This window comes from Lentinula edodes (assembly GCF_021015755.1).
Source record: "Lentinula edodes strain Le(Bin) 0899 ss11 chromosome Unknown C8R40scaffold_4, whole genome shotgun sequence".
In the NCBI taxonomy this organism is placed as follows: domain Eukaryota; kingdom Fungi; phylum Basidiomycota; class Agaricomycetes; order Agaricales; family Omphalotaceae; genus Lentinula; species Lentinula edodes.
Window position 1 is genome coordinate 1,017,739 of NW_025764310.1, and position 12,440 is coordinate 1,030,178.

The 12,440-nt window shown below is 47.0% G+C and overlaps 4 protein-coding genes across 4 annotated transcripts; 3 read left to right on the forward strand and 1 right to left on the reverse strand.

Moving 5' to 3' along the window:
• The first annotated feature begins 494 nt into the window (after positions 1-494).
• On the forward strand, positions 495-1,679 carry C8R40DRAFT_601983 (uncharacterized protein). The gene is made up of 3 exons (XM_046235587.1): positions 495-698; positions 752-1,063; positions 1,122-1,679. Exons 1-3 carry the CDS (start codon positions 656-658, stop codon positions 1,454-1,456), a joined length of 690 nt encoding a protein of 229 aa, XP_046090546.1. The 5' UTR covers positions 495-655; the 3' UTR covers positions 1,457-1,679.
• A 223-nt stretch (positions 1,680-1,902) lies between these two features.
• C8R40DRAFT_1166712 (uncharacterized protein) lies at positions 1,903-8,037 on the forward strand (the record flags this gene model as incomplete). The annotated part of the gene is made up of 6 exons (XM_046230897.1): positions 1,903-3,287; positions 3,337-4,385; positions 4,439-4,920; positions 4,973-5,187; positions 5,252-6,516; positions 6,569-8,037. The coding sequence occupies 6 exons, from the start codon at positions 1,903-1,905 to the stop codon at positions 8,035-8,037; spliced, it is 5,865 nt and encodes a 1,954-aa protein (XP_046090547.1).
• Positions 8,038-8,636: 599 nt separating this feature from the next.
• Positions 8,637-9,984, forward strand: C8R40DRAFT_602332 (uncharacterized protein). The gene is made up of 2 exons (XM_046235589.1): positions 8,637-8,701; positions 8,756-9,984. The coding sequence occupies exon 2, from the start codon at positions 8,761-8,763 to the stop codon at positions 9,757-9,759; it is 999 nt and encodes a 332-aa protein (XP_046090548.1). The 5' UTR covers positions 8,637-8,701; positions 8,756-8,760; the 3' UTR covers positions 9,760-9,984.
• Positions 9,985-10,208: 224 nt separating this feature from the next.
• Positions 10,209-11,929, reverse strand: C8R40DRAFT_1166714 (uncharacterized protein; the record flags this gene model as incomplete). The annotated part of the gene is made up of 2 exons (XM_046230898.1): positions 10,209-11,813; positions 11,873-11,929. The coding sequence occupies 2 exons, from the start codon at positions 11,927-11,929 to the stop codon at positions 10,209-10,211; spliced, it is 1,662 nt and encodes a 553-aa protein (XP_046090549.1).
• Between the last annotated feature and the right edge of the window lie 511 nt (positions 11,930-12,440).

Genomic DNA, 12,440 nt, shown 5'->3' on the forward strand with positions numbered 1-12,440 from the left:
TTTATGAGGCTGAACTAGTAGCCGGCGAAAACATATTTCCTACCATTTTCTGTCGTTCGAATTCGCTGAACTCTCAGCGGTTGCATTCACCAGTGGAATCATCGGAAGTGCCAAATCTGCCACAGTGAGCAGCCACACTGATGGACGGAGATGAGATTTTTACGAAAAGCCACGAAACCGCTGTAACTCGGAAAATCAGTTTCTTATGAAGTCATCCTCTGGACGATTTTGTCATCACTCTCGACAGCAGAAAAGCGAAGACTTGCAGAATTGACTCACCTTGTCATTGCCGAGGTTTTTGCGATGCCAAGCCTTCGGAGGTCAAAGCTGTGATTATCTGGCCACAAATGTAAGTAAGTCCGATGACTTCGTGTGTCCCTCGTGTCCATATATTATTTCTGTACCTAGCAGATGAGGCCCAGAGGCTCCTAGATGGTCAATATTCCAATGTTTATGCAATGTACATCATCTGAAGGTGAAACCACGGTAAGTAGCGTGTAGGTCACGGAAAATAGCCATTGAATTTACAGCTTTGAACGGAGTTTTTTGATGGAGTCAGGCGGTCAAACATTGAATGCCTTAAATACGGCATTAGCTTTTGGCATGTCCTTTCCCCTTCCCCTTCCTCTACCTAATCGCGCGTCAGAGGTCCACTATGTTCACTTTTCACTCTGCATATCGCGGCATATATATTGCAGGTGGGTCCGTAGGCAAATATCAACGTCTGATACCTACGATTGGAAACGTATAGGCACATTGCTCGCTGCAGTGTCAGTGTTTCCTGCCGATGCGATACCAGCGACAAGGACGGTTACGCTGTTTGAAGCCCAATTTCCCTCAAACAGTTTGTCAAATGATATACCCACACCACCATCCACACCTACTTTGGTACATTCGTTCAGTGTATTAGGGACGACGACGAGGAATGGAAATACCATGACTGTATACGGCGAAGATATCATTAACAGTGAATATGTCGAAGGGCATGCCGTCACGACTGTCGACGGAAGTACTTTGTATACATGGACAACGGGGACACTCTCGACTACCGACACAGCGCATGGTGCGTGAAACGTTGTGATCAATCATGGATCGAGTTGAAGAACTATCTGCCTTTCCAGAAATATATGGAGTGGGAACAACCGCTGTCGGATTCACCTTCAACAACGACTCTGCTGTTGGAGTTGAACCATTGATTCAGATTGAGTGTAACTTTGATTCTGGTGCCAGTTCCGGGACCGGAGTATGTACCGAGGTGGTTCAGTTTTCTGGACAATCAACGGCTCAGACTACAGCCTGGACTGGATCAATCATTCCTGTTTCGACTTTTGAAGTATCTGTTTCGGCCACGGCAACTGGTAGTGCCACGAACGCTGCAGGATCTGTGAAGGGAGGCCATTTGTCCACTTTATTTGCGGGTACTTGTGTTGTTGTCGTCCTTGCAGGTGTTATCTAGGAGAAGTGGTAGATAATACCGTGGTCACAAGCGTAGAAAAGCTAGCCTAAGGAGATGATTACCCGAATCACTTTTGCATCGACTTGAACCAGTGATCTTTGCGGCTTGCCATGATCTTATATTTCCTTCTGTGTACGAGAGAGTGTGTGTGTGATTTAACCGCCGCAGGCCACTATTTCATCGCCGCCTCCCAGCACATGGTGATTCTCCTTCGACGAGTATGTACACATCGTATGCTCTTGCGAGCATTTGGTCTATTTCATTTGTTGTGGTATTTTCGGTTTCTGTCTAGTAAGCAGTAAAAGTCTATATACAGAGTTTGTCGTCAAAATTAGCCTGGTGATCATGAAAGCCTTCTGAAAGCTTCTGAAAAGTCAAGATGTATTTCTGGACCACGTGACAGTAATCTAATCTGTTATCCTCCCTTCCTCTGATGAAGTCGCGACATGGCACAGTTTGACCCTCTTCCTGTGCACCTTTATCGGAAACGTCAACCCACAATTGCTCCAAAGCTTGACAAAGTCGACGATTCCGAATCTCTCTTACTACAATCAATCAAAAGTGCTCTTCGTGGAACTGGAGTTTCTTCGCTTTCCACCGTACACTCTTCGCGTGTCCTGATAGGAGGAAACGACGGACCAGAGCAGGAGCTTACCTGGAATGATAATCATGTTGTATTGAGCGCTGGAGGGGTTGTCAAGAAGAAATGGAGCTTTGAACTCGAAGGCCAACCGGTTCAGTGGGCTTGCATAGGGTGGTTGGAAGAGAGTGGCTCGTTTCCGCGAAAACATTTCTCTGAACGGCAGGACTCTGCCTCAAGATCACCCTTTGAAAGACCAACATTCGGACCCTTCTTCTATGCCAACCAAAAATCAGGTCCACCACCAGGCAAACGCGACTCGAACGTTTCTGCAGTTTTTGTCTTCCTACGGAGTATTGGGAAGGTTTATTTCGACTCGGGATTCGAACACACTTTTGCTCTTCCCTTTATCGTTCGAAAAGCTTGGCCAGTCACCCCTCACGGATTGCTCATTCAACGCGTCTTGGAACCAGCGGAGCTTTACGAGGCGGAACTGGCCGGTGAAGACGTCCTTCCTACCATCTTCTGTCTCTCAAACCCATTCGCTGAGCCCTCGGCGGTTGGTTTGACCAGCGGAATTATTGGAAACGCCGGATCCGCTACGCTGATGGATGAAGCTGAGAATTCGACGAAACCACTGAAACCAGTTCCGCCTCATGAGGTCATACTCTGGACCTCTTATAGTGGGCCCAATTCACCTCACGAAATTGTCATTACCCTTGATAGTAGCAAGCGACGTTTGACGGTGTGGCGTTATGTGTATATCAAGCCTAAGGATTCGCCTATACCATTGGGACGGACGCGTACCCAGAATCTAGCGCATAAGAAGCGCCAGAGTATGTCTTCAAATAGTCGTCGTACATCTTCTGTATTCCCCGACATGTTTGACAAATTACATCCTACGTCTCCTCGACCACCTTCACCGAAACCACCATTTCCCGAGCTGGCTGACCTACTGCCACTCTCCAAACTCCCCGGTATGGCTCCTTCTCTTTCCACAACTACGACCATGGCTTCCTTGGCCTCGGGATCCTCCAATCTCAACCACCTGAATTCCCAGCCACAGCCGGAACCGGCTACGAAAGTAAGACGGAACTCGTTGACTCGTAATGATTTGAGTGTGACGATGAACCGTATGGTTTTGGGCTCTAGAGGAGCCGATGTGGATGTCTTAACGCCAGAAGAGCACGGGAGGATGAAAACCTGCTTATGGATGGACAAACTTCACGAGATCGAGTTAGACCAAACAGAGTCAGTCTTCCGTCGCATTAAATATTTCGGGCTCTGACTAGTCCTTTAGTGTTGATACGTCCTCTGCTATAACAGCATCGCTGTTCGACCATCGAAAAATTGACAGACTAAGGCGATCTTTGTTGTCTATCTGTCTCCCTTCCCGACAAAGCCTTACAATCTTTCAATTAGCACCGAATGCAGAACACCGAATAGAAATTACTGCTCTGAGAGAGATTCCCGCCATCTCGACTGCAATCATCTGTGGTACACGATGGTCCATTTGGGATCTTTTGGTTGTGAAACCCGGCGGCGGGCTATCCCTTTTAACACATGGGACGTACGAGGTGGCTCTAACGCCAACTTTACACGATTCAGAACTTCCCAGTGATGATAGTATGGATGTCGAGGGTTCTTTGCACCCCGGGCGCTCAGATAATCCTCGCATTATATCCGTGATTGGGGAATTATCTTCGCCGTTGCTCGTCACATTTCAAATGTCAAATGAATCCATCACCTGCACTGCTTTTCACTTCTATCCTAGTGATGATCTTACCTTGCAGGCTCTACAAACTCTTGCCCTGTGTCTTCCTTCCGACGTCTGTTTCCTTTTACATCGCCGCTTTCTCCAGAACTGGGCATCACGATCTTTTACCGCTACTTCCGAAGTACAGTTTGATTGTTTCACAGATGCATTGTATTCGACGTTTGGCCTTCAAAGTGGCGCCATTGTATCTTCCACTATTCCATTATCGACTAGTAGTGCATGGAATGCTTTATACCACTCTGGTTCACATAAGCGTTTCCGTGAAGATCCTGCGATCAAGAATCTGAAACCACCTATAAGCCCTGCACTGCATGCAGCCCCGTTTTCTGTTCATCTACACACTATGGAAAAGGGCACGGATTCGTATAATCAACTTGTTGTTGTGTTATATACGTTGCACACCCTTGCGGAAGGAATGCGTCTCCTGGTTGATCGTTACCCATTGTTGATGCGGCTAGCGCCAGTGATATGTAGGATAGCTATGTATATCCGACCCGAGTGGGCAGATTATTGGAGGAGAATGTGTCCTGATGCAATGTTTTCTCTTCCTTGGCCATCTTCAGCCACAGCCGGTATGCTTTATGTTATCCACCAGAGTAGTTATTTATGAGTTTTCTTTTTGTAGCTGTTCAAAGCCTCGACGACACTATCCCCGTTTGGCCTCCCGATATTTCCGCCATTCTCTACGGTCGCATCAGCAACCCAGAGTGGAAAGTCCCTTGGTTCGATGCCCTTGAACTCGCCACGCGGTTCCGCATTCAGCCGTCTTATGCATATGGCACGATAGATCCACTCGAGTCAATGAAAATCCTCACCTGGACATACATGACGCTCGCGGACCCAGACGTCAAGCGCAATCTGAAACGCGCAGAGAATGCTGTCTTACAAATGGTCAGAAGTGGAATGAACGAGGAATTCATTGCACGACTTCCATTAGGGATTGCAGCTCCGTTGAGAGAGGCGATACGGACATGTCAGTTGGCCCCACCATTGGATTGGCCACAGGAAGCGTACAAGGCGATATCAAGAGATGATGTGGCAGCGTCTGCAAACCCTAGTCCGGATATGATGCTAACGAATGGATATAGATCGGCAAAGGAGTACCTCGTAAGTTCATCTATATTTGAATGATTTCTTCTGTTCACCAAGCGCAAAACAGACATCATCACGTCCCCGCAAGACCATTGGACAAATCACATCCCAGGCGAAGGCTGCAAGTTTGGGCGAATCCGAGGCTACCAGTGGTGTTGAATTGGAGCTGGATGAATTCACTAACATTCGGTTTGGACAGGATCGACGTTTGGAAGAAATAGCTCGACTATTATCTTCATCTACTGTTTCCTCTGCGCGATCTTTGGAACGCCCTGATGCAAGGTGGGATGTTGTGTTCAAAGTTTTTTATATACGCGGCTGGATAAACTGATCCTTTGCTATGCAGTGAGCATGACCAAGCTAAGGACCATCAAATGCAAGTGTGTCGCATTGCAGAACGTACACTAGCGCTACCCTATGGCCGAGCCATATTCACTTTTGGATCCATTTCCTCTATCTCCCGCGAGGCATTTACTATTCCTAAATTCGAATTTGCCGTCAAGCTTCACCCTACGAATGGCATCGTGTCTCCTGATCCCGGGAAACTCATGCCTGACTCGGTACATTGGGGCGAATTCCATAATGGTGTCGCTGCGGCGCTCAGGATATCTTCTTCAGCGACGAGCGTGGACAGTTCGTGGATTGCGTTCAATAAGCCTTCGGAGTTGACACCGGAGCATGCAGGATTCCTGTATGGACTCGGGCTTACAGGTCATTTGAAAGAAATGCTAACATGGCACACGTTTGGCTATCTTACTCCCAAGCATGACCTTACATCGATTGGTGTTCTACTAGGGTTGTCAGCGGCCAATGTGGGAAATGGGAATCAGCATGTTACCAAACTGCTCGCGGTTCATACTCCGGCACTACTGCCTACGCCTACCGTGGATTTGAATGTCCCGCTACATACGCAAGCAGCTGGAATGTCCGGCGTCGGGTTGCTGTATATGGGTACGAAGAACAGGCGAATGGCAGAGGTCTGCCTAAACCAGATGAACCGCAAAGATCTAGTGCAACCGGATCTGAGTAACGAATATCGGGAGGCATATACTTATTCCGCTGCGCTTGCTTTCGGTATGGTTATGCTTGGGAAAGGAACCGCTATTCCCGCAGACGTTGCTCTCCTTGAACGGTTGAACCTCCTTATACATGGCGATGGAAAATTTGGGAGCCCTCACGCATCTTTTGACATCAATCTCACCTCGCCAGCTGCAAGTATTGCTTTAGGATTGATGTACCTCCGAACAGAACGTCAGGACGTTGCAGATATGCTCAGCATCCCCGATACTATTCTAGGACTGAACCGTGTTCAACCAAGCTTCCTTCTTATTCGAACATTAGCTCGATCGTTGATCATGTGGAGCGATATCACACCGACGAATGATTGGGTTGCAGGTCAGATTCCAGAGGCGATTCGGAAGGGTATTGAGAACAAGCACAAGTTACCACCAGGGTCAACGGTCGCCGACGCTTGGGAGTTGGCATATTATAATATCATTGCTGGATGCTGCTTTGCTATCGGCTTGAAGTTTGCTGGGACTGCTCGCCAGGAAGCGTACAAGATGATCATCCGATATCACGATCTTTACACTAGAACAGTTTATTCGAACAGTGCGTTGACTGTCGTTTGCGTTTATGGAAGTCAAACTAATAACCTTACCAGCACCTTCTTTCGACTGGCGGATCAAACGTTCCGCTGCTCGTGATGGATTAAACTTGATTACCGTCTCGTTGAGCATGGTTATGGCAGGAACCGGAGAAATAACCTGCTTGAGAAGGCTCCGATACGCGTATGGGATGTATGCAACTACAATGTATCATCCCGCGTTCAAGTACGGAATCCACGTTTCGACACATCAGGCACTCGGATTGTTATTCCTCGGAGGTGGGCGATTCACTCTCGGAACATCAGATGCTGCTATTGCATGCATGGTCACGGCGTTCTTCCCTCGTACACATCTCATATCTGCAGACAACAAGTGTTATCTTCAGGCTCTTCGGCATCTCTGGGTGCTTGCTGTGGAACCGAGATGTCTTGTAGCGCGGGACGTAGAAACTAAGGAGGTGGTGTATCTCCCTGTAAAGATCACGATGAAGGAGGGTAAAGCCATTGGGACTACGCAATTGATAGCCCCGACGCTCATTCCTGACCTGAACAAACTCATCTCTATTCGAGTGGATACCCCTCGATATTGGCCTTTCTACCTCGACACCGAAAAAATTCCCCGACATAGTGATTCTCTCATGCGGAGTCAAACATTGTATGTCAAACGAAGAACGGCTTTCCTCAGCTATACCGAAGATCCTCGAGGTAGTCGTAGCTTGTTTGTCCGTTCCAGGTCGTCAGCAGGAGAGGCAGCTACACTGGACTACCCGCAACTGACCGATGCCAAAACTCACCCAGCAGGTGATCTGTGGGAATTCATTACCTCCTTCTCTAATGACCCTCTCTTCCTGTCCTTTGCAGAATACTTCTGTCGCAGTGATGGAAGAACTGATCAGGAGCAACTCCTGCATACCTACTGTCATGCAGTCTTGTTTGATTCCATCCTTCAAGGCAAACCGCAAACAATACAATCGCATCTGACGCTATTCCGCTACCGTACTATGTCTCCAAAATCTCGGTACTTCCATTTGCATTTACAGGATCTGCGATTCTTAGCCGACTTCTACGGTAGGGTGTACGAGAGGCGATTCAGTGGTCGGGCTGAGAATAATTATCGCACTCCCCTTATTCGTGATAGTACGGTTTGGGGAACTATGCATGACTTGGACAAGCAACTCGAGACTGTCCGTACATCACCCGAATTCATGCAGGTCCTTGGACGGTACTCAACAGGTCGGCCTGGACTTTTGGACGAGAATTCTGCTAGCAATCTAGCATGGTACCTGCTCCGGAATGCCGTTCCTGTATCAACGCTGCTCATCATATTAAAAGAGCTCGCGGCGGAAGCACATGCTCAATGTCTCAATGTCACGCCGCCTGCGGGTACCAGTGATGAAAAGGTTTTGGAGCTGAGCATTAAGGAGGTCTTGCATTCCACAGGATCGAGGATGACCACAGCATTGGGTGCCGGATGGTCAATCAGATCATTGGATGAAATCATTGAAGCTTGGAAGATTGTAGCATAGTTGTAGACCCTGTTTTTGCTCACTATACTGTATCATAATCCGGATTCCAACTTGTGCTCAACGAATTTCCCAGAAAAACTGTACAATAACTACTCAACGCAGGTCGCAACCAACAAAGCATAATTAATATACATCGTGATTGTCACTCCTAGTAACCAGATAAACACAGACATCCCTGCCCTCTTCAGTGACTCCAAGGCTCTCCAAATAAGTAATTGGATCGGCCCAGGTGGTTGAAGTTAATGGTCAAGATTGGTCTGAAGTATTGGACACATCACAAGGTTCTTTTGCCAGAATAATTGGGTAAGATTGGGTATGAGCTGGTCAAATAAAGCCGTAAAATTGACCATTGACAGCCATTGACGATGGTTATCGCTGATTTACAATTAAGAGTGACGGTCTTGTGTATGGGAAAATGAGAGCGCGACTAGATGACAATTGAAGACCTTCATGAACCCATATATCCGGTCCTTGTGGGTTGGAAAACAAAAAACCTCAGTCTTTTCTTCGCAACGATCATTTTTCAGTGAATGATTGCGAAAATGTCGTTTTCCGTATGTGCTACATCATTGTCTTACTGACCTAGAGGGTAAATTCGAAAGTTTAAAAGGCTTACTGCTCCGATTTACGAGTATCAGAACCCATCACAAATTCCCCTCCACAAGTAGGCTTTCTCAAATCTCTTATATTCCGAGTTTGGCGCTAATATTTCGGGAAGGACTCATGTTACTCTTCGACACCCCGTTCGTTCGTCGAATTCTGGACGAACATCCTATCTCTCAGATTGTATCTGTGGTCGGTATAGTCACTATTGTCTGGTACCTCTATGCCGGCGAGGGTCCTCTGCTTCATCGAGCCCGAGATACACAAGGCGCTGGAATATTTGCCATGCTGCCCTTGGGATTCAAGGCTATATTGCTCTACATCCTCTTTTGTTATGTTTGTTACTACGCCATCCCACCTTCTCTAGTACCTTCCAACAGTCGTAGAACTTCTTCGGCAAAAGTCCCCCACACTGCTGGAAATTCTCCATCCAAAAACAGAGTCAAGAACCCAATGCTCCCTCAGAAGGCCGAGATAGAACTTCCAGTCGAGGGCTGGTCGATCGCCGTCGAGTTCTCATCGAACCGTCCGCATGTCAAATTCCTTGACTATGATTTCAGCTTTGCGAAAGAGTTGAATACAAATTTAGAAAGGTACACCAGATCGGGCACCGTTCAAGTTGAAATCACTGTGAAACCTGCGAACGGAAGCAGTGAAAATTCGAACTTCGTCTTGCAATGCGGACATGGCCAATGGGACGCACAATTCAAGATCACTCATCGAGAACACCGGGTGATATTTGTCTACGAGTTCGCGTTAACGCAAGTGTGGATTTGTCTCCCTGTTGCTAAGATTCCTCCACAGCTTCGCGAATGCAGGGCAGCTGGAGAGGCCTGGCTGATTGACATTCCCAAACTCGCCGATTTTCAGAGCCTCGTCAAACGAAATTTAGCCCCAGAACGAAGCGTAGAGGATATACCTATAGGTTTTCCAGACGCAGGGGGAAAACAAACTTTTGACGGCTACATTCCATGCGTTGACTTAACCCAAGTTAACATTCCCATTATTGTGCCTCGCTTAGTGAGAGTTTCATTTGGGACTGATCCTTTGAACAAGGTCCAATCCTTGCCCTTGCACCCTTTCGCGATCGAACTAAGGACTTCCTATGGGATCATTTGACTCACATTTCATTGGACACAGTTATAATATTTGCCAAAGAATACAGAAGGATTCTGCAGGTCTATCCGGAACTTAGAACTTTGATCATCCGCAGGCCGGGGGAAGGTTTCGGAGCACCGGATTCTATGATGCGCCCAGCAGGATTGGCAACGGCTTCCCAACTCAGAACCTTGCACTTGATTGACTGCAGAGTGGACATGTCGAGTTTCCTTTCTGCCACCATTGTTGACCTTCAAACAGTCACCGAGCTAGTGCTTTTGTGTTCCAGCGAGCAGTCCCTCCGCGTTGAGGAGCTGGCTATCAAGTGGACAGGGATTCACACTTTGAGACTATCAAACAGAATTGGCAGAGAGTTCTTGTTGGGTGTGCAGAAATAGACTTTCGAGTAAAAGTACGTTAGAGTTGTTAGAGACGATGACTACATAAATGGTATTTTGGATTGAAAATTTCTAAGCATCCGGTTCCCAATACACCGATGCAGTGAACATACTCCAATGGGCCCGGTCATTGGATTCGAACCACGTCGAAACGTCCTCAAAACAGGATTTAAATCGAGTAACTTGAATGCAGAGCGATATTCCCGATACAGGGATGAATAGATATTGACTCGGGTGAGGATGATTCATGCCGAACAATGGTTCTGACATCAGAGTGCTGGTAGGAGGATAGAAGCTGTGTGCGCGACATTCTAGCATGTCTATCAAAAGATCACCCGAGCACCACCTTGTCGAAATCCATAGTCGATTTAGAGAGGGAAGAACAGGTTCACTGCTATCCCCTCCTACCAAGATCCTTAACACCGCATCTGCATTGCGGCTGAGGATGTTGAGTTCGGTGAGGAATTCCATATAAGGAGAGATAAGAAATTCTTTCAAGAATCGGTTCTCCAGGTCGTCTCCTGAGGCATTGAGAAACGAAAATGCGCTGAGATGACAACAACTTCGCTGAATGAAAGAACACAAGGACTTTTGAGTTTTCTCGTCGATTTGCCTCGCTATCACTAGAATTCTGAGACTTGGTGTAACAATTGAATCCAGCAAGAATGGCGTGTGGATATCCGACCGGAACTCGAAAGTTTGTAGACGATGCAGAACCAAAGGGGTAGGAAGAGGAGGGGTAACAATACCATTGCGTGCGCTTCCATGCAACCGGAGTGTCTCCAAGTTCTTCAATTCCGAAAGTGATTCAAAAAAGGAGTGATGCATTGGGAAATCCCCCGAAAGGTAGGTGATATTGGATGGAACCATTGGGGGACTATTCAGCGACAAGCCATGTGTTTCCCACGTAATCTCCCGCAACCTAGGGGAAGAAGAAGGAAAAAAGTTTTCTTCAACTCGCGCTATAGCATCCGGACTCCAACAGTAAACATCAGTTATATCGAAACATAATGTTTCCAGTAAAGGGTACTCATCGCGAGGAAGCGCTAACAATGATGAGTGGATACCGGATGCGAGAATGAACGTGACGGCTTTCCAGCGATGGACATGAGGTCGGAGAAGGTCAATCACAGCGTCCGTCGCAGCAAAGGTTTCCTCGAATTCCAATCCCTGATGGTCAATGTACACTGTCAGTGGGTGTTGTCCTGATCGTTCCAACCACAGTTTGGTCATCGGTATGTGCTGCTTTACGGGCCGCACGATCATGAACGTTGACCAGAGCCTTGAATCAGAAATTGCGATATTTCGCCAATAACTGCAAACTTGAGCGAGAATAAGCTGCGGGGGATATGTTTCCTCAAGCTTCCAATCTCGACCGGGTAAGAGGTACGAAAATATCTCTCGAAGAAGCTCCGCGGGCAAGTAATTCACATAGCATATGTCCTTTGCCATTATATAGAGAGATTCGAAGCCCGGAACGACCAGGATAGCGCTCGTATCTCCATTTGCCATCTGTACAGACTGAACTTGCTCTTCCCATGGCAAGAAACCAGGATTCGAGAAGGATATTTGAGGATTGTCGGCATCGAATCCTAGAAGAATCCGTTGAAGGTAACGAATGCCATTATCGAAGTTATTGATGGGCAGTATGGACAGCGAGGTCCTATCCTCCTCTACCTAAGAAGGTGCAAAATTTAGTTGGGGATTTGGACCGGTGCATTAAGAGTAGGGCACACCTTTGAAATTTTATTCGAGGGAAACGTGTGAGGTCTAATGGAGTGTTGTAAATACATTCCGGGTGGACAATTGGGTAGGAACTTCGTAAGGAATCCAGTCAGTCCTGAAGAATAACCGGGGCAAGTTCTTACTTACCAGGCCCCAGCTGAGGAACCACCCTAAAACCCCTTCCGATTATATCTGCGATGCTTAATAGAACCTTGAGCCGGATATGGCCACAAGGTCGCAAATCCATAGCTCTGTTGGATATTGGCTCAATTGGTCATAAGGCGAAATGAACGACGTTGCCAGATAGACAATGTTGATAATACAAAGGCTGCCACAACCGGATTAAAAACTTGAAGAAGTAACAATTTCGCGTAAATATCGTATCATATGGCAGTCATGGATCGTTGAAGGTGGAATACATATCTGGATTTGAGATTGAGAGATAGAGAGGGTCGCAAACGACCTATTCTAATTTACGGAGTTTTAAAGTTCCAGGTTCAACCACGTTATGTAACGATTTTTTCACTTGATCTGATTCTCTTTCATCCATGACCGCTCTACATACACATCAATATCAAG